A 22,452-nucleotide genomic window follows, 5' to 3' on the forward strand; every position below is an offset into this window, starting at 1 on the left:
GTTGAACTTTAAGGCCCTGGCTGGTTGGCTCAGTGGCAGAGCATCAGCCTGGAGTGTGGATGTCCCAGGTTCAATTCCCAGTCAGGGAACACAGAAGAAGCAACTATCTGCTTCTCTACCCCTACCCCTTCCCTCTCTCTCTCTCTTTCTCTCTCTCTCTCTCTCTCTCTCTTTTCTCCTCCTGCAGCCATGGCACTATTGGTTTGAGCATATCAGTCCCAGGCGCTGAGGATGTCTCCGTGGAGCCTCCACCTCAATCACTAAAAATAGCTCAGTTGCAAGCATGGCCTCAGATGGGCAGAGCATCTGCCCCAGATGGGTTGCCAGGTGGATCCCGGTTTGTGTGTCTCCCCTCCTCTCACTTGGAAAAAGAAGAAAAAAAAGGAATGTTTAACTTTACTGTAATTTTGTGTGTGTGTGACAGAGACAGAGAGACAGAGAGAAGGACAGAAAGGGAGAGAGATGAGAAGCATCAATTCTTTGTTGCAGCATCTTAGTTATTCATTGATTGCTTTCTCATATGTATCTTGACCGGGGAAGGGGGTGCTACAGCAGAGCGAATGACACCTTGCTCAAGCCAGTGACCTTGGGCTTCAAGCTAGCTGCCCATGGAGTCATGTCTATGATCCCACACTCAAGCCAGTGACCCCGCGCTCAAGTTGGCGACTTCGGGGTTTCAAACCTGGGTCCTCCGCATCCCAGTCCGAAGCCCTATCCACTGCTCCTCTGCCTGGTCAGGCAGGAATGTTTAACTTTAAAGACTCTTAATTTTCACCAGTGAAACTAAGCAGGATTTTCCTTTGGAATTCTATGGTTTGTTTGTTTGTTTAACACATTCTGAGCATTGATTTTTCTTTTCTTTTTTTAAATGGAACTGTGACTTCTAAATGTTGTTTCCTTGTTCTCAGGCATGATGATTAATCTAGGTCAAGAGTACTTTAAAGCTGTTTGGTAGCATTATTTTTTATTGCTGCCTTCTGAACCCCACTGGCAAAACTGTGAAATGCCCACTAATATTTCATGTCAGGATGTGGATTGAGAATTACTACTTGGTCATCACTTCTCTAGTGGAAACAGGAGATGCTTTAGGTAAATATACTATCTCAGTCTCTAAGACTTCTGAGGTCATAGGTGTCTTACCACCTCCTATGGAAATATTGAGCCTTACTATAATTTGGAAACAGAGGTCTCATAAATCCACAGTTGAAAGATGTATTTACGGAACAACTTTTCTTTTGATCTGTGGATGGGAGAGTTGTCAAAGTATGAAGGCATTACTGGCACAAGACCAACTTTTTCCAAGCATTGCTTTCTCTTTTCTTTTTCTATCTCCTTTTCTTGCCTTCTGCAACTAGGTTTTTGATGCAAGGAATAGAAACTGATTCTGGCCATGCTAGGCACGTAGGGAATTGACGGCAAGCATGTGAGGCCAGCTCTGGGGATGGACTGCAGGGCCGGGCTTGGAAGAGGCAGGAGCAGATATTTCTAGGGCTCTGTGGCAGGCGTTTCCTTCCACTCTTCCCCCAGCACTGTGCGTGGCGTCATTGATCTCCGGGTGTTCAACCTCTGTCACTTGTTCAAGTAACTGTGTCCCAGGAGAGGAGGCAATAAGAAAATATTTGGTAGAAAACCCCCAGGGATCCTCTTTGTGTTCTGTCCAGTAGGACAACTACTGGAGTTACTGTCCCTCTGAGAAGGGAGGACACCGGGGAAGGAGAATGGATTGCTGGCCATCCCACAGCCACAGGTCCTCTGGTTTCATTCTCTCTTTTCTCCATATGTGCTGTACCTTCCCTTTCTTCCCATCCTTAGTTTCACAGTGTGTCCACTGTGCCAGGAATTTGGTCAAATGGGAGGGGGGCAGGAAGGAAGGGGTACACTGTCATTAGCGGACAGACATGGCCCATGCAGACATGGAATTACTACATTCTAGCCTAGGGACCAGAGGTTGGAGACGGGCAAGCCACTTGACCTTTGAGCTGCTGGAGGTCAGTGTCAGAAGGAAGCTGAGCCACACCCTCACTTGAAGCTAGGTATCTAACCTTGTTTGTTCACTATAAGGTCAAGTTCTGTTTTAGAAAAGCAGACCCAAAACCATTTATTTAATGTTAATGTGCTTGTATACATTTTTTTATTTATTTTTAAATTAATTTTAATGGGGTAACATTAATCAGTCAGGGTACATAGGTTCAGAGAAAACATCTCCAGGTTATTTTTTTATTTTATTTTTTTTCTGAAGCTGGAAACGGGGAGAGACAGTCAGACAGACTCCCGCATGCGCCCGACCGGTATCCACCCAGCACGCCCACCAGGGGGCGACGCTCTGCCCACCAGGGGGTGATGCTCTGCCCCTCCGGGGCGTTGCTCTGTCGCGACCAGAGCCACTCTAGCGCCTGGGGCAGAGGCCAAGTAGCCATCCCCAGCGCCCGGGCCATCCTTGCTACAATGGAACCTCGCTGCGGGAGGGGAAGAGAGAGACAGAGAGGAAGGAGAGGGGGAGGGGTGGAGAAACAGATGGCCGCTTCTCCTGTGTGCCCTGGCCGGGAATCGAACCCGGGACCTCCGCACGCCAGGCCGACACTCTACGACTGAGCCAACCGGCCAGGGCCACATCTCCAGGTTATTTTGACATTTATGTTGCATACCCATCACCCAAAGTCAAATAGTCTTCCATCACCTTCTATCTGGTTTTCTTTGTGCCCCTCCTCTCCCCCCACCCCCTTTCTTCCCCTCCCCACCCCCGGTAACCATCACCCTCTTGTCCATGTCCCTGAGTCTCATTTTTATGTCCCACCTATGTATGGAATCATATAGTTCTTAGTTTTTTCTGATTTATTTATTTCACTCAGTATGTTATCAAGGTCCATCCATGTTGTTGTAAATGATCCAATGTCATCATTTCTTATGCCTGAGTAGTATTCCATAGTATATGTGTACCACATCTTTTTTATCCAATCATCTATTGAAGGGCTTTTTGGTTGTTTCCATGTCTTGGCCACTGTGAACAATGCTGCAATGAATATGGGGCTGCATGTGTCTTTACGTACCAGTGTTTTTGAGTTATGGGGGTATATTCCCAGTAGAGGATTGCTGGGTCATATGGTAGTTCTATTTTTATGTTTTTGAAGAACCACTGTACTTTCTTCCATAGTGGTTATACTACTTTACATTCCCACCAACAGTGGATGAGGGTTCCTTTTTCTTCACAGCCTCTCTAACACTTGTTATTACCTGTCTTGTTGGTAATCAAAAACCCCAAAGATTCCACAAAAAGACTACTAGAAACAATAAACCAATACAGTAAGGTCGCAGGATACAAAATTAATATACAAAAGTCCATAGCTTTCCTATATGACAACAATGAAACATCAGAAAACGAACTCAAAAAACAATCCCCTTCATGGTTGCAAAAAAAGAAATAAAATACCTAGGAATAAACATAACAAAGAATGTAAAGGACCTATATAATGAAAACTACAAAGCATTGTTAAAGGAAATCGAAAAAGATATAATGAAATGGGAAAATGTTCTTTGTTCTTGGATAGGAAGAATAATTATAGTGAAAATGACTATATACCCAAAGCGATATACAAATTTAATGTAATTCCCATCAAAATTCCATCAAAACTCATTAGGTTTATATGGAACTTTAAAAAACCCCAAATAGCCAAAGCAATCCTAAGGAAAAAGAACAAAGCTGGGAGCATTACAATACCTGACTTCAAATTATATTATAGGGCCACGACAATCAAAACAGCATGGTATTGGCAGAAAAATAGACACTCAGACCAATGGAACAGAATAGAAAGCCCAGAAATAAAACCACATATATATGGTCAAATAATTTTTGATAAAGGGTCCAACAGCACACAAGGGAGAAAAGAAAGCCTCTTCAACAAATGGTGCTGGGAAAACTGGAAAGCCACATGCAAAAGAATGAAACTCGACTATAGCTTGTCCTCTTGTACTAAAATTAATTCAAAATGGATCAAAGACCTAAATATAAGACCTGAAACAATAAATTACATAGAAGAAAACATAGCTACTAAACTCATAGACCTTGGTTACAAAGAGCACTTTATGAATTTGACTTCAAAGGCAAGGGAAGTGAAGGCAAAGATAAATGAATGGGACTACACACAGCAAAAGAAACTGACAACAAAACAGACAGCCAACTAAATGGGAGATATTTTCAAACAACAGCTCAGATAAGGGCCTAATATCCAAAGTATACAAAGAACTCATAAAACTCAACAACAAGCAAGCAAACAATCCAATAAAAAAATGGGAAGAGGACATGAACAGACACTTCTCCCAGAAGAAATACAAATGGCCAACAGATATATGAAAAGATGCTCATCTTCATTAGCTATTGTATATATTTAAGGTTGATATTTTCCCTGCAGGCAGTTAACTCAGCTTTGGTTTCAATCACCTACAGTTTCTCTGTGAGAAATGCTATTAGATATGGTGTCTTTGGGAAGAACCAACAATTAAAGAACTATGGTAACTATGACTTCTCCCAGGCTTGCTTTTTTCTGTCCTTTCTTCACACTTAGGTATCTAAAATCTGCCATATTCAGGGGAGAAAGCACAGGGTCCTGAAGAGGACCTGGGCACTTGTTACACATTTCCAAGCTCTACTTCCGGAGCATCTGATCTCAGTAGGAATCTCTTGTTTCCCAAGCACCTCACAGGTAGTTCTTAAGATCCAAAAAGCTTGAGAAATGGCCCTTGAGAATGTTTAGTTAGACATGGTTAGGGAAAGATAACACCTTTGGTTATTATGAGGCCATGTTCAAGAGGCTTAAGTTTTAGTCAGCTCCTCACTATTGTTTACAGCAGTGGTAGTCAACCTGGTCCCTACCGCCCACTAGTGGGCGTTCCAGCTTTCATGGTGGGCGGTAGCGGGGCAACCAAAGTATAAATAAAAAGATAGATTTAACTATAGTAAGTTGTTTTATAAAGATTTATTCTGCCAAACTTAGCAAAAATCCATCATTAAGTACTTGGTAAGTAATTATTATTATATGCTTTAACTTGCTGTACCTCTGCTTTATAAATTTTATAAGGTAAAGTTACTTCCCTACTTTATAAATCACCATTACTGTGGAACTGGTAGGCAGTTAGAAAATTTTACTACTAACAGAGATACAAAAGTGGGCGGTAGGTATAAAAAGGTTAACTACCCCTGGTTTACAGCATCTTTGTGAATTGTGTGTGGGAGGCAGTATTTGTGGCTCTAATTTTTCTCATTGGGGGAAACCAAGGCATATTTCATAACAAAGACACCTGGGACTCTTCTATAGACAATTGCATGGCGCTCTGACTGTTGGAGTTAGGGAGAGCACCAGCCCTAATCATACGCAAGATTCTTTGGAGCTCCAGTTCTGACCTCGTAAAATCTCAGACCTTTCTCTTTGTTTTTATCTTTGCTGACATTGTCCCTGTTTAAGCATACATTGCCACTGAACTGGATGTAAAAGAACTTCCTAAATTGTCTCCTGCTTCCAGAGTTTTCTTTCTACCCATTCCCCCCAGCAACTAATGAGAGAACCCTTAGAGACCATGGGACCTATTTATTCATGGGAGGGCAATAGTGTGTAGTCATGAAAGAGAAGCATTAAAGGTAGAAAGACAGGCTTGAATCTTAGCTCTATGATTTTACTAGATTTGTGACATTGGTCATGCTGTTTAACCTCTCTAGGTTTCAGTTTTCTGATTATTGGAGAAAATTGTAAGGTTGTGGTGAAAGTTAAGTGGTAGTGTTTTTGAACAATGCAGCACAGTGGTAGACACAGGTCAGCGCTGACTAAATGCCTGCCATTGCATTAATTATTGAACAGTCAAATAGCATGGAAATATTCTGCTTAATAATTGAAAGACCTCATCTGTAGAACTATTTGGGAAAAATTCTTTCATTGCAGTTTTGGGCTCTTTTTCTCCACTTCCTTTCATGGCTATTACTTCAGATCTTCTTTCTTTTTGGATCAGTTTAGTCATTTGTATTTCCTAGAAAATGGTCTGCATCATTGGGACTTCAAAATTTGCTAGCATGGGTTATATGTAGTGTTTAATTATATTAAACTTTACTTTCCCAGTCTGTTGTTATGGTTCTTGATTGTTGCTAATTTTTAGTTACCTGTAACTTCTCTCCCCTTTGGTAGAATGTGTTTTCCTCCTCTTTTTTTTTTAAAGAAGCATTTCTAGGACTTACATGTTATACTCCTTTACTTCTCTAGTTCATTATTTTTTGTTTGTTTCTTTAAAACTTTTTTGTTTGAGCATTTAGTTCAATGTCACTATTTCTCCTTTACCGATAAAACATCTTTTTCAGGCTTCCCCAGCCAGCCCTCAGGCAGAGTTCTGCTCAGTTCCTGCTCAGCGCCCCCCCCCCCCCCCCATCACACGTTCCCCGCAGCCTCCCCTTGCTCAGCGATCTGCAGGACTCACAGAAGAGTTGTGTTCATCAGGACTCGCCGTGAGCAGTGCCTGAACCCCAGCTCACACTCGCTCATATAAATGATGGTCCAGGAGTACACATGATATTTCTGGCAAACTATCTCTCTTTGTCTTTTAGCTCATATGCTTTTCTCCAATGGTTTTATTTTCAGTATCCTCTCTTGTGTGGTAGGGAAGGACGGGCCTAGCCTCCTCAGGTGTTACGTCACGTGACCCTTACAGCCCCAGACTTAGGGTGACAACTCCTATCTCCCTGCAAAGGATTCTTGTTGCTTTGTCTGGGTTCGCGACTACTTTATGGACTGTTGCCTGTAGCTAAGAATTGAGGAAAGACTCTGCTTGTGAAAATGAGCAGGGTTTACTTACATAAAGATGTAGAAAGGAGTTAGCATAGTTAGAAAAGAGACAGAGGTATCAGTAATATCTATGATAGATGGTGGTACAAGTTACCAATACCCAGAAATGATAAAATCTGATTGAGAGAGAGGGTAAACCCCAAACTTTCTTAAGGCATAACTATCACTTTCTAGACCCAGCCTTTTTTTTATACTGAGCATCTTGCCCAGGGTCAGATGTACCGTACCAATCACAGTGTGATCACTGTCCTACAGTACATGGCACACCCAGGCACCAACACTGTCTCCTGACCTGTTCCAGTACACTCCTGAGTTCAGTGCTGTGGGACTGGATCGGTCAGCTAACCTATGTGTGTGGGACTCCTGATACCAAGCTTCTAGACCAGCGGTTCTCAACCTGTGGGTCGCGACCCCAGCCGATGGGCGACCCCTGTGTTTTGGTCGTTGGACCCCCGCCGGGGTCGCGACCCACAGGTTGAGAACCGCTGCTCTAGACTATCACAAGTCTCATCCTGCATGGATGCACTGCGACCCTGGGTCAGTGCAGTTCGGGGGGGTGCTCTGATGGCCAGCAGAGGTCACATCCCCCACTCTATCAGTGGGACTTCCCAAAGGTACCAAAATTTAAAAAGTCAATGCCAAATGTTTTCCCCACGCCCCATGAACTTGAATTCTTAGTGGTCTTCTGTTGTTCTTCTAAATGTTCTTGTTCTAGTTTGGATCCCCTCATTGATCCACAGAATATTCAAGAAAGGATGTGTATGTGTTTAACTTCTTCGTGATTGGGCTTTAGTTAGGTTGCGAAGTTTCTGGTCAGTAGTGTACACCAGATAACTGAGCTAGATGGGTGGAGGGGGTTAAAGTTTCAGCTTCGAGCACGCTCCCTTCTAAGACTCGATTTGAAAACAAGGCTTGACTCTCAGGTCAAAATGTGAGTCTCTGCTTTTTTCTGGTAGACAGTTCTAGCCTCAGTGAGGACACTGGTTAGCCCAGATGGGGACAGGCAAGAACTGGAGGGAGACCTGGGAGGGCTGCTGGAAGGCTCCACCTGCTCTGCTCGGCATGTGCAGCCGTACACTCATGGGGAGCTTCTCTTAACCTGAGAACAGATGTTCTCAGAGAGAGTAAATGGACTCACTCTGAGCTTTTAATGTTAAAAGACAAGCCCAGTGGATTTCGTGATTTCATGGATTGAATTCGATAATTCTCTTTGGGAATGAGTCAGGGGTTTGTGAGGCCAGGAAGAGAGAGGCGCCTCCCTTAGTCGTGGTTAATAGCATTGTGGTCCCAGTGCTTCTCGGGGCTTTAAGGATTCCTTTGTCCTCTGGTGTACTCCTAATTTTTGTAAATAATTCAGTGAGTGCTGGAAAATAAGGGGCACTCTTTTTTTCTTTGAAGTATAGAGTCCTCGTATTAGTTTTATAAAATACATTATTCCATTTATAGTCCCAGTTGCTAGGTGTGTTTCCTAAAGCAGCTACATCAGATTTTCTGTTTGGCATGACCTGCCTCCAGTTTTCCGTGTGACAGTCCAGCCTTCCTGGCCCTGGGTCCCGCAGCCTCAGGGATTACTTGGACACCTTTTGATTTCTTTTTATGGGGTTATCTTGCAGTTGGGGAGTCATTTCCAGGTTCTGCTAAACTTCCCGCAAAGGGGATGGAAGTGTACTAACCCCCTCTGGTCACTGGGATACAAGGAGCCCACATGCGCACACACAGATGTATTTGGAATTTGCAGCAGAAACTCCTCAAAATCTGTGGAGTATAGATGACACTACCCCTAGCTGTCATTGGTATTTGGGAAGACTGGAGGTTGATACCCATGCCTGAATTGGTCTTCTACCTGGACCTCCCCCTGGTCGTTTGGACCATCTGTATGGGCTCTATCCCAGCCCACTTCACCCTCACCTGGGAGTTCTTTCTCCTTCATTTGTTCTTCTGTAGCACTTATTTTTATCCTTAATTCATCTCTTTAATCCCATGTTATATAATCGTGCTGTTTTGTGTATATATTTAACAAGTAACTATGCCTCATTTTTATTCATCTATGTAAGAATATTACTTCTAAAAGGACTTGCGGTATTTTGTGGATTAAAATACAGTGCATGTGAGGACAACTCGAAAAAATTCTTTCTAGAGACAGTAGGGCTAAAGGACTCTCCGGCTTCCAGCAGAGCAATTCTCTCCTGGGCGCTTTTCCTTTTTTCTTTCCTTTCTTTCTTTTTTTTCTTCAGTGGTAAGAATTAAATTTCATGAGACCTGCCCTCTTAAAGTTTTAGGTGTATAATACAGTATTGTTAACTTAGAGGCAGGCACAGTGTTATCCAGAAGATCTCTGGAATTTATTCATCTTGCATAACTGAAACTTTGAAGTTTTATAATATATAAACAGGATTTCTGTGCGTTGAGCAAGCTATTCTTAGGAAAATGCGTTCAAATTCATCCATAGCTGTAAAATCTACCCTGCTAAACCTCTCTGGAGGCTTAGCTGCAGGTGTTTGAATGGGCTTTTGGGTTCAGTTATTTTAATAGCATCCATTGGATGCTGAGACAGCTGAGGGACACTGAGGTCATTCCTTCTCCTCCCCCTGCTTGTGTATCAACATGTAATTCCTCCAGGTTATTTCCTTTATCCTTACACCTTTCCTTTCCCCCAGATTTGTTGTAATTTTTAGACCAAGGAAAACCAGACTATTGAATCCATAAATGAGCAAGAAGGTATTTTCCTAGGTAAAATATTAAAAATTTTATTGGCATTCTGTGGAACCCTAAATTTTACAAAATCCCTTTACAGAAAATTTCCCGTACCTTCATAAAAAGGATTTGCTCAAGCACGAGGATGTATGTTATGAAAGAGCTTTAGACCCTAAGGAATTTGAACACTGTTTGGTTTTGCATCTAGGTATTTGACTTGAAAGGGCCCAGTCTTTAAATACTGCTCTATTTAAAGTACTTGACTAACACTTGTGGTTGAGAGGTGACAAAATTGAATGTAATAATCCTAGAATTATTTAGTTATTTGGTAGCATTCGTATACCTGGCATAATGGTTTTATGAACATTTGAAGCGAGAAGAACCAGTGTGTCTGCTTTCACCTGAGATGGATTCTTTTGCAGCAGGTGTGATTATGCCATGAGACATCTGCAAGAAGCAAACCAAAACAGAGTAATCAGAGAAACTGTTCTAGCTTTCCAAGGAAAACAAACGGAGCAATCTGTGACTCTTGGACCCACCTGCAGGCAGGATAAGGCCTAGATGTAGCCCCATACAAACACAGATCAGAAGGATTGGGGAAATGAAGTCAGCAGGTTTCCCTCCTCAGAGGACCTTCCCCCTGGAAGGGGAGGGACCAACCAGGACCCTCAGCATGCTGGGGTCTCAGGGTGGGAGCCCTGAGTAGCTAGAATGTCCTAGTGAGGCCCTTCTGGGAAGCAGCCATCAAACCAACATGTTAATGTGCATGGTGCTCATTTTCTCTGTCCCACTCCCGTTTCAGTGGCCATTCCCGCTCCATTTACAGACCAGCCATTCCACTCCATGTGGTCTCTTCTCTCACCAGACTACTACCCCAGCTTCCTAACTGACCTCCCTGTTTTCACTTTTGCTCCCCTGCAGTTTATTCTTCACCCAGAGCAAACCAGATTAGGTAACTGTCTCCTTAAGTGACCATAGCTTGTTTGCACTTAGAACAAAGTTTCAAACTTCATAACTGCCCAGCAGGTGCCCTATGATCGGGCTCGGCCCCTGCCTGGGTCTCTGCTCTCTCCTACTCATTCCTAGCCTCACTGACTTATGTGCCGGGTCCTAGGCCTGGCAAGTTCTTCCCCCCTTTGCATGGCTGTTCCCTCTTGCCTGTCAGACCTCAATTCAAACCTTCTCTGAAGAATCTCCCTGCTGCCTTCCCTGAATTAAGTGTCTTTCTTCTCAGTACTTCCCAGGATCTGTGGTGAATCACTGGCCTTTAAATTTCCAAACCATGTGGATTGGTATTTTTATGAACCATAACAAAGATGTCTCAGCAAGGTCACATTGCTCATAACACAGCCTCTCAGTCTCTGCTCCTCACATCCTCGGCTTGTAGCAAATGGTGCAGGACCAGCACAGGTTGTGGATGCTGCGTTGAGTAGCAGCACCTCTCCATGATGACTGTAGGACTGACTGCTCTCTGGAACCTTCTGGCTTGTGTATTGCCTTCCCTAGTAGAATGTTAGCTCCATGATAATAGGCAGCTGGCCTTGAACTTGTCACACCTCCATCCTCAATGCCGGGACCAGTGCTGAAGCACACTCGTTTCTTACTAAATCTGTATTGGTGTTTCAGCACCCCGAGGTGCCTGCCCTACCCTGCTCAGCTCAGCCCAGGTAGGAGGAAATTATAGGAGGCCCAGGTTAGCCCCTTCTCCCCCATAGGTGGGTCTGCTTCATCTTCACGTCCAGTATCAGACATGGTGTCAGCCTCAGTCACTGTTACGGTGACTGGGATAAGGTGATTCTGGCTTCAGAGCTACTGGTAACTCAGCATGACCGTGATCCATGACCACGATATGGAATGCCTCCATTTCCATATCTGTCAAGAAGTCAAGCCCTGGCCGGTTGGCTCAGTGGTGGAGCGTTGGCCTGGCGTGCAGGAGTCCCGGGTTCGATTCCCGGCCAGGGCATACAGGAGAAGCGCCCATCTGCTTCTCCACCCCTCCCCCTCTCCTTCCTTTCTGTCTCTCTCTTCCCCTCCCACAGCCAAGGCTCCATTGGAGCAAAGTTGGCCCGGGCGCTGAGGATGGCTCCAAGGCTGCTGCCTCAGGCGCTAGAATGGCCCTGGTTGCAACAGAGCAACAACCCAGATGGGCAGAGCATCGCCCCCTGGTGGGCGTGCCGAGTGGACCCCAGTCAGGTGCGTGCAGGAGTCTGTCTGACTGCCTCCCCGTTTCCAACTTCAGAAAAATACAAAAAAAAAAAAAAAAAGAAGTCATGGCATTTCCTTCCCCCATCAGGTGATGCTTCTGCACACACTTAGTCATGTCCAAAATGCTCTCCTGTGTGGCTTTACAACTGTGTATCAAATTTGTAACTAAAAATCAAAACCTAAGTCTAAATTTATTACTGCTTAGTTATGAATAGAGTATGTTGGCTACAGCTGATCTGTTATAAACACTGCCCTTTCTTGCCTTGTGGCCAGGTCTCTTGACTTCTGACAGGCCACCTCTTGCTCTTGATATAAACCATTTATTATAAATATTTAATGCTACCCATTTTCCATCTTTAAAAAGTATTCTTTAGCTTCAAATTTTAGTGAAGTTCTGTGAATTTGATAAGGTAGTAGGTCTTAGAAAGATAGTAAGCCAAAAACAAAATTTATAAAATAGCACTTAGGTATCTCTAACTTTACTTCTTTTACTCTGATGTTGTTTGGAATCACTGGCTGGCTGTTGACTAAGCAGCGCAAAACCTGGCACAGTGTGAGTGTAGTTTACCGACCATGTGTGACACGAGCAGCAGTACAGTGTGTTTGCTGAGAGCATGGACTCACAGGAGGCATCTCTGCTGTTTCCTTGCCATATGCTGTTGGGCAGCTTTTTAACCACTTTGAGGCTCAATTTCCCTATCCATAAAGCTGGGCTAAATTTTGAGCCTGACTGGTGGTGGTGCAATGGATAGAGCGGTGACCTGGGACACTGAGGACCCAGGTTCAAAACCCTGAGATCATGGGCTTGAGTGTGGATTCATCCAGCTTGAGCGCGGCGTCACTGGCTTGAGCCCAGGGTTGCTGGCTTGAGCAAGGGGTCAGTGGCTTGGCTGAAGCCCCTCCCCCCAAGTCAAAGCACGGATGAGCAGCAATCAGTAAACAATTAAAGTGGTGCAACTACGAGTTGATGCTTTTCATCTCTCTTTCTTCCTGACTGCCTTTATGTCTGTCTGTCTGTCTCTCTCTCTCCCTCTCTTGCTAAAAAGAAAGAGAAAAGGAACCTTTGATTTTGTGTTCCACATGAGTTAATACTTGCCTCGTACATATGTAGTGCCATGTAAGTATTAGTCATTATTTATTAAGGGAAAACATGCTTTCACTGATACCTTTTTTTATTCTTTTTTCCCTCCAGTTTTGAGATATAATTAACATAAAGCACTAAATTTAAGGTATACAGCATAATGATTTGACTTACATATACAGTGTGTCCGTAAAGTCATGGTGCACTTTTGATTGGTCACAGGAAAGCAACCAAAGACGATAGAAATGTGAAATCACCAAATAAAAGGGAAACCCAGTTTCTGTAGGATGATGTGGCAGCATGTGCGCATGCGCAGATGATGACGTAACACCGTGTATACAGCGGAGCAGCCCACAGCCATGCCAGTCGAGATGTGGACAGTACAGAGGAAAGTTCAGTGTGTTCTGTGGCTCGCTAAATTCAAATCCATGACCAAAGTGCAATGTGAATATCGGCGCGTTTATAACAAAGCACCACCACATAGGAATAACATTACTCGGTGGGATAAGCAGTTGAAGGAAACCGGCAGTTTGGTGGAGAAACCCCATTCTGGTAGGCCATCAGTCAATGACAAGTCTGTAGAGGCTATACAGGATAGCTACCTAAGGAGCCCTAAAAAATCTGTGCGTGAGCCCACATCGAACTGCACTGAATAGGTATGAAACTGGGAGAGTTTTCCTTTTATTTGGTGCAGATTTCACATTTCTATCGTCTTTTTTGTTGCTTTCCTGTAACCGGTCAAAAGTGTACCATGACTTTACGGACACACTGTATATTATGAAGTGTTTACCTTATTAAATTTAGTTAACATCTATCATCTGAGATATACAAAGAAAAAAATCTATTTTTTCTCTATGATGAGAACTCAGGTTTCACTCTCTTAACAACTTTCATATGTCATACAGCAGTGTTAACTATAGCCATCATGTTAGACAGTACATCCCTAATACTTACTATTTTATAACTAGAAGTTTGTACCTTTGACTACCTTTATCCAATTCCCCTGCCCTCCTTTTCCCCCCTACCCTACCCCACTGACCCCCTCCCCACTGTCCCCCACTGCCCCACCTCTGTTAACCACAAATCTGATCTTTTTTTCTATGAATGGTTTTTTTAGATTTCACATGTAAGGGAAACCATACAGTGTTTGTCTTTCTCCGCTGACTTATTTCACTAAGCATAATGCAATTAAGGTCCATCCATATTGTCAGAAATGGCAGAATTTCTTGCTTTTTGTGGCTGAATGATACTCCATTGTACAATATATACATATAGGTCACATTTTCTTTATTCGTTAATCCATCAGTGGAGACTTAAGTCTTTTTAAATTGTGTTTATTATAAATAATGCTGCTCTGAACATGAGGGTGCAGATAGCTCTTCATCATAATGTTTTTCTTTTCTTTGGATGTATTCCCAGAAGTAGAATTGCTGAATCTCTTGATACATATTAAGGTATAACATTTTTCATGGAAAATTTTATATATGACTTGCTCTGACCATTTAAATTTTTTCTGCAGGCTTTTGTGGAGGCTCAGAACAAGATTACTGTGCCATTTCTTGAGCAATGTCCTATCAGAGGTTTATTCAAAGAGAAAATGACTGAACTGTATGACTATCCCAAGTATAGCTGCCACTTCAAGAAAGGAAAGCGGTATGTGAGGTTGCTTCCATTTAAATGTATTTTACTTTTCTAATTGAATGCTTTCTTAAATTTTAAAATGATTCTAAATAACTTGTCAGTTTATCAAATTAACTCATTATAAAATTGATTCATTTTTATGCTTAAATATGAGAATAATATCTTTTGGTCTGTTGTCCAAATTCTTAAAATAAGAATTAAGAAATTTAGTAGATGTCAGCTATAATTAAAGATAATTGCCAAAAAATGAAAAAAAGGTAGAAATATAGTAGAGAGATGTCCTAGAAAGCAATCTAGAGTGAAAGAAATTCTTGCTTTTTTTATGGCTAGTAAGTACTGAAATGGGATGATCCATAAACAACAGTGGAGATTTATTTGCCTGTAAAACTAATTATCTTTGGCTTATACCACTTAAAAAGATTTTATTGTATACATTTTGTCTATCCAAAAATGAAAATTGACCAAGAAGTAGAAGCTAATAATTCACCTCTCTTGTTCCTCTCCTGCTTACACTCACTCAAACGTGTTCTCTTGTTAGATCCTTAAGCCTCTCTGGAAGCCCCATCTAGAATTTACAATTTCTAGAAGCCCTGTCTTCCCCTGCAAGGATCAGCAAAGTGCAATCTTCATGCCCACCTTGCCCACCACCTGTTTTTATTAACAAAGTGGAAATGGCACACAGCCATGTCCATTTATTTATGTGTTATCCATGACTGCTTTTTTTTACAACTGCAGAGTTGTGTAGTAGCAACAGAGACTGTATGGCCCACAAAGCTGAAAATATTTGCAGTCTTGCCCGTTACAGAAAAGGTTTGCCAACCCCCACCTAGAAGCCTGGGCAGGGAAGGGAACCAGCAATTTCAGTTTAGAAAATCTGCTTTCTTCATTGAAAAAAAGTTACTGCTCTATTTAAATATTAGTATTCATTTTAGCAAATAAAAGACTTTGTCTGTATTTGACTAAGATGCGGAATTTAAATACTATAGCAATTCAGATAACAAACCTTAGTTACAGGGAGATGGTAGGACCTTCCACCTTAGTCCCCATGTCCCTGGTGTGGCCAGTTTGCAGTTGTAATTTTGTGTGTGTGGATGTGGGTTTTTTCTTTACTTACGTGTATTTGGTTTTTCTTCAGAAGTAGGGGACTCCACAGCTAAATAAAAACTGTCTCTGTCTCCCAGGTATTTTTATTTTTACAATACAGGTTTACAGAACCAACGAGTATTATATGTACAGGATTCCTTAGAGGATGAAGCCAGAGTATTCCTAGACCCCAATGTCCTCTCCGATGATGGCACCGTGGCACTTCGAGGTGAGTGCTCCACAGCCAGCCCATGGGACTCCCAGGGCCTTCACTTACAGTCACCTCTGCTCTGAAATGCCAAACAACACGTGCCGTATCGCAGAACAGATGCACATGCAATGTCAGGAAAGCTTTTTTTTTTTTTACAGAGCTAGAGAGAGTCAGAGAGAGGGATAGACAGGGACAGACAGACAGAAACGGAGAGAGATGAGAAGCATCAATCATTAGTTTTTCGTTGTGACTCCTTAGTTGTTCATTGATTGCTTTCTCATATGTGCCTTGACTGTGAGGCTACAGCAGACTGAGTAACCCCTTGCTCGAGCCAGCGACCTTGGGTTCAAGCTGGTGAGCTTTGCTCAAAGCGTTTGAGCCCACACTCAAGCTGGCGACGTCAGGGTCTCGAACCTGGGTCCTCTGCATCCCAGTCTGATGCTCTATCCACTGCACCACCACCTGGCAAAGCGGAAAGCTCAATTTTGCACAGCATTTTAGAGCACATGAGTCGTCGTGTGTTGTTCTGATGGCAGGAAGCGGAGCTGGAGAAAACTTCATGCCGGACACAAATTAGCTTCTAGGGCTTCTGGGATCCGGAAATCATCATCATTTCCTCCAACATCCCTGAGAACTATCTGTGGTTAGGAAAAAATTACTGGTAATCTTCTTCTATAAAAAATTTAAGCTATGCAAAAAAATGTTTCCACTATAAATATAAAATAGGAAGGACTTTTTATGAGATCTCTTTCCTTGGGAGGGGAAACTTATTAATAAATTTAGATAATTACCAGTATGTTAGAATGAAAAGTTTTAAAAAATACAATCTTGTAAAAATTGGACAGCTTGATACCCTGCACCCTAAAGATATAAGTTTAATAACTGAGTAAAAAATAATTCTAGTCTGCAGTTTCTGTATGCCTCCTAAGTAACTCTGCACCATCAGCACTAGTTCTAGGGTCAGCAGGTTTGCTGCTCTGTGGTTTAATAATTGTAGACTCGGAGAACCATGTCTTGGTAGCATTGTAGATGATTTTCGTGAAGTTGGCACATCTTTTTTAGCATCTTCTGTTTTATTAAAAAAGCACAGGTATAGGTTTAGTCATACAGGTTTGAGCAGTTGGAACACTGAAGTCCTATAATCTGTTAGTTGGGAATCCAGCAGATCAGTACAAAGACCCTTTCATAAAGGCATTCATTTAGTGGTTCCCTCTCCTCCTGTCCCCACATAGGCTGTGTATGTAAATGACGATCCTTTACTAATTAGTATTGAAGGTAATCAGTATTGAAAATAAGATGCCAGCCAACTTATAAGAGTGTCTTTCCATGAATTGGAGCTTGGAGTTAAATGCACTTTTTTTTTTTTTTTTTTTTTTGAGAGAGAGAGAGGAAACATACAGGGACAGACAGGAAGGGAGAGAGATGAGAAGCATCAGTTCTTCGTTGCGGCACCTTAATTGTTCATTGATTGCCTTCCCATATGTGCCTTGATTTGGGGAAGCGTGGGGGTTCCAGCTGAGCCAGTGAATCCTTGCTCAAGCCAGTGACCCTTGGAATCAAGCCAGCGACCATGGGGTCATGTCTATGATCCCACGCTCAAGCCAGTGACCCCTCGCTCAAGCTGGTGAGCCTGTGCTCAAGCCAGTGACCTCGGGGTTTTGAACCTGGGTCCCCAGTATCCCAGGCCAATGGTCTATACACTGCACCACTGCCTGGTCAGACCTGACGTTAAATGAACTTAATACATTGGTTCTGTGCAGTAGTATGCCCTGTATAGGGATATAGGAATTCATTTAGTTTTAACAAAGGTCTATCTTGCAACTCATCCAGAAAGACTTCATTATAATAGGGTCTCACTTCCTGCTCTGCTAATTCATCTCAATAACTTTTTTAATAGCATTCTTGCCATATACAGGCCCTGATGGATGAAAGGGAAAATTAGACTGGGACCTGGCTTCAGTCTTTCTGATTGGTAATAATAGGGAAGTTACAGTATGGGTAAACATTCAGATTCTTTTGATAGTATATCCTTTTTTAAAATATATATTTCAAGTCAAAATGTTTTATTTAAATTTTTCCTGTAAAGTTTCTAATTATATATAAATAATCCAAACACTACAATGTTATGTAGAATGGAAAGTGAATATTTTCTTCCCATCATTTCTAATTTCTTTTTTGCAATTATATACTTATGAGACTGAATGTTTTATAGGAATTATAAGTGATTAATCAGTAGGCTTTTTGAAATTTTAAACATATTTTCTATTAATACAAGTTTTATGTAAAATAATTAGTAGAAAACCTCTGAATGTAGTTGGGTGTCTTAGGGTAATTTTCAACCCTTGAGTAAAGTTCAGCAAACATCATAAGAGGAAATTTCTGGTGTCATTGTCTGGTACCAAATGCCGTATATACTTCATGATTCTGAAAGCTACTAGAAAAGTGTACATATTTGTCAGGAAACATTCCATAGTGATTACAGTCTCTGCCTATCGTGGCCCTAAAGAATTGGACATGGGAGAGTAGTCCATGGATGGTGTTGCTTTTCTTTTCCGTGGTCCCTTTTGGAATGTGCACTGTGTGAGATCTTCATTGCAAACCCTCAGGCTTTACTTACCTGCTTGCGGTGGTCAGGTGATATGGAAGATTATCCTTGGGTGCCAGCCGTGCTCAGAGAATGAGGTTGTAAAGAGTGACCGCAGATAGTTTGGAGTCCTTTTCAAAAATTACCTTAGTTCAGCCCTGGCCGGTTGGCTCAGTGGTAGAGTGTTGGCCTGGTGTGCGGGAGTCCCGGGTTCGATTCCCAGCCAGGGCACACAGGAGAAGCGCCCATCTGCTCCACCCCTCCCCCTCTCCTTCCTCTCTGTCTCTCTCTTCCCCTCCCGCAGCCAAGGCTCCTTTGGAGCAACGTTTGCCCGGGCGCTGAGGATGGCTCTGTGGCCTCTGCCTCAGGCACTAGAATGGCTCTGATTGCAACAGAGCAATGCCCCAAGATGGGCAAAGCATCGCCCCCTGGTGGGCATGCCAGGTGGATCCCAGTCGGGCGCATGCGGGAGTCTTTCTGACTGCCTCCCCGTTTCCAACTTCAGAGAAATACAAAAAAAAAAAAAAAAATTACCTTAGTTCTGTTACATGGTATGTGTCATAATGTAGTCATTACTGTACAGGCAGTTTCCTTACTCCTTTTCCCTCCCATTCATTTTAGAGTATAAATGAAATATGCTGAAAGTCCGAGATGAGCTCTGCTTAACTGAACTGCCTATTGAATTATAGACATTAACTAATGGAAGCATCTTAGTGGTCTTATAATCCAATACTTCATTTTACAGGTGAAGAAATGCAGACTTGTCCAAGGTCGTAAAGCAAATTCCTGTAACACCTGGGCTCAGCCCCCAGAGTTCCTCACTACCACGTTCTGCTCTCATGTATGACAGAGAGCGTCATCGGACCACACAGAAGGCAGAGCAGGGCTTGGGATCATGTCTCCATCACTGTTTGATTTCTCCTGTGTTCCATAGGCTATGCATTCAGTGAAGATGGTGAATATTTTGCCTATGGTCTGAGTGCCAGTGGCTCAGACTGGGTGACGATCAAGTTTATGAAAGTCAGTGGTGCCAAAGAGCTTCCAGATGTGCTTGAAAGAGTCAAGTTCAGCTGTATGGCTTGGACCCATGATGGGAAGGGAATGTTCTACAACTCTTACCCCCAACAAGATGGAAAAAGTGATGGTGAGTTAAGACTTCAGAAGTGTGACTCATATAACTTCAAAAAGAGAAGCTAAACCCTAACAGAGGTTGTCTGATTTAGAGCCAAGATTCCTCAAAGAATATTGTATCAGTTAGCTTTGTTGTGTAACCGATCACCCCAAATCTTAGTGTCTTAGAATGACTGTTTATTTTGCTTAAGTGTATATAGGTTGGCCAGGAAGCATTTCTGGGCTTAGCTGAGCTTGATCATGTATTTATGATCAGCTGCAGGGCAGTTGGCTGATCTTGGCTTGACACATTCACATGTCTGGGGCCTCAGTTCTGCTCCATGTGGTCTCTCATCCTCTACCAGTCTAGCAGACTAATTTTCATGGCAGCTCAGCAGGATTCCAAGAAAGAGAGAGAGAGAGAGAGAGAGAGAGAGAGAGAGAGCCAAAGGCACAACCTCTTGGATGCCTGGGCTTGCTGGTTATATTATCACCCCTGCATTCTGTTGCCCAGCCCCTATTCAGAGGGTGGTGAAATAGATACAAGGAACCATAAAAAATTGAGGTCATTATTGCAATCAGTCCTTCACAAATGTGTTCTGTCTCCCAAGGGGATAATGGAGAAGATGGATTTTTATTTTATTTTTTTGGTAAAACCAACTTATTTAATCACGTTGAATATTTAAAAATTTTTTTCTACTGCAGTAATCAAGTCTTCCCTGATCAGGAGTTGCAAGTGCCCTGTTGGTTGCATTTATCTTGACACTTTTCTCCTTATTCACTTCCCACACACATCTATTCTCTCCTCTTCAGTAGCACAAAGATCCTGTTGTGTTCACTGGTCCCTCTTTCTTTCCCCTCTCACTCCTCATCTTCCCAGGCAGGGAGGGCCCCATACCTTATACCTTGCTAGACAAGCTGTCAACATCATCATCTTTATGTACTCCATATTTCCAGGTGGTGTATAGCATTTTCATGTCTTGACTGGTCTTTACAGGTGGATTTATAATCCCTTTGTTAGAGATTTGGAGCTGGGAGGCAGAGTCTCAGTCACTTGTGTCAGAGCCTGTGGCTGGCAAGAAGCACAGCTACTCCGGTGCTTTCTGCTGCACACGGTGTCCCCTTGTCATGACTTCCTGTATCTTTGTCATCTTTAGATACGCTTTCTTTGCTGTTTACCCCCAAGTTGAACTGGGAATAAGGCTGTAACACTTTTCCATCTCTTTTATCTATGTTTAGTGCTTGCTGCCTCTTGATTACACTACTGCAGTACCTTTCTCTGAATTCACCAAGGAACTACAAGACGAGGAACTAAGAGGTTGTTTAATCAAGGATGTTGGCTGAAGAAAGACCTCTGGGCTCTGTGCATTGAAGTAGCTGCCTATGATAAGAGTGCCTGTGGTTTTAGAAAGTGTTGGCTATTTCTAAGCTCTGGGAGATCAAAATAGTATATAACTGGCCATTTCTTGTTGGAGAACAGTGTTAAGTTAACTTGTGAAAAACATGGAAAATTTTAGTTGCCTTCCGCTTGCTGTGGCAAAAACAGAAATGTGATCAAATTAAGACAGCCAGCGCCTCCCAACTGTCATTTGTTGCCTTGTGGTCCGGAGAACCTCAGCAGCCTCCTGGGATGTGAGATGGAGGTGCTTACAGTAAAAACTAAGCGATTCAGACTGCACTTCTCACCAGTTTCTGGGAAAGAAGACTTTGGAAGATCACCAAGTACTCAAGGGCTCTGTGTTTTGTTTTGTTTTTAATATATATTATGGTGTTATCTTACTTTTTTTCTTCATTGTTCTGAAAGCTTTGTGCATTTTCAAAATTAAAAACAAAACAAAACAGTTCAATCTCATAGTAGCCTCCAAAATCAGCATGTGTGATTTACTTTCAGGATGACGCCTAACTGATTGTTAAGTTGTTGTTTTTTAATAACTAGCTTTTATAGCAGTTTTCGGTTCACAGCAGAAGCAGTTTACCTTCACATCCTCATCAGAAGGTACAGAGATTTCCCCTGCATCCCCTGCCCCCACACATGCGAAGCCTCCCCCGTTATTAACATCCCTCGCCTGAGTGGTGCGGTTGATGAGCCTCCATTGACACCTCAGAATCACTGCAAATTGAGAGTTTATATTAGACTTTAAAAGTCTGTGTTGTATATTCCATGGGTTCAAACAAACGTATAATGATCTTTACCTAACATAGTATTATTAGAGTAGTTTCACTGCCTTAATTACTCTGTTTTCCACCTTTTATCCCCCCTCCCTCCTAACCCCTGGCAACCACTGATCTTATTACTGTCTCACCAGTATTACTGTCTGCCTTTTCCAGAACATCGTATAGTTGGAATCATAGAGTATCTAGCCTTTTCATTGGTTTCTTTCACTTAGTAATACGCATTAAGGTTGTTTTATATCTTCTCGTGGCTTGATAGCTTATTTTGTTTTTGCACTGAATGATATTCTATTGTCTGTGTACCATAATTTATTTATCCACTCACCTACTGAAGACCATCTTGGTTGCATCCAGGTTTTGACCATTTTGGATAAAGCTGTTATAAATATTTGTGTGCAGGTTTTTGCAAGGACATAAATAAGTTTTCAGCTCCTTTGGGTAAATACCAAGGAGTGGAAGAAATGGCCAAACTGTCTTCCAAACTTGCTGTACCATTTTGCGTTCCACCAGCAGTGAGTACGAGTTCCTCTTGCCTCACATCCTCATCTGCATTGGGTGCTGTCAGTGTTCTGGATTTTGGCCATTCTGATAGTCATGTAGTGGTATCTCATTGTTTTCTTTGCATTTTCTTGATGACATATGATGTGAAGCACCTTTTCATGTGCTTATTTGTCATCTCTACTAGGTACCTTCCTTGACAATGTGTCTGTTAAGGTCTTTGGCCCAGTTTTTAATTAGTTGGTTTGTTTTCTTATTGTCAAGTTTTAATAGTTCTTGGTATATTTTGGATAACAGTCCTTTATCAGATATGTCTTTTGCAAACATTTTCTCCTAGGTTTGTGGGTTGTCTTTT

General features: G+C 42.4%; 1 protein-coding gene across 1 annotated transcript in view; it reads left to right on the forward strand.

Annotated features, from left to right (window-relative positions):
* The window catches only part of PREP (prolyl endopeptidase), a 144,183-nt gene that overhangs the window by 14,609 nt on the left and 107,122 nt on the right, over positions 1-22,452 (forward strand). Inside the window, exons 3-5 of the mRNA XM_066373570.1 lie at positions 14,318-14,451; positions 15,621-15,751; positions 19,252-19,461. Coding sequence (XP_066229667.1) covers positions 14,318-14,451; positions 15,621-15,751; positions 19,252-19,461 — 475 coding nt within the window. The remainder of the gene's footprint in view (positions 1-14,317; positions 14,452-15,620; positions 15,752-19,251; positions 19,462-22,452) is intronic.

The sequence above is a fragment of the Saccopteryx leptura genome, chromosome 3 (genome assembly GCF_036850995.1).
Source record: "Saccopteryx leptura isolate mSacLep1 chromosome 3, mSacLep1_pri_phased_curated, whole genome shotgun sequence".
NCBI classification, from domain to species: domain Eukaryota; kingdom Metazoa; phylum Chordata; class Mammalia; order Chiroptera; family Emballonuridae; genus Saccopteryx; species Saccopteryx leptura.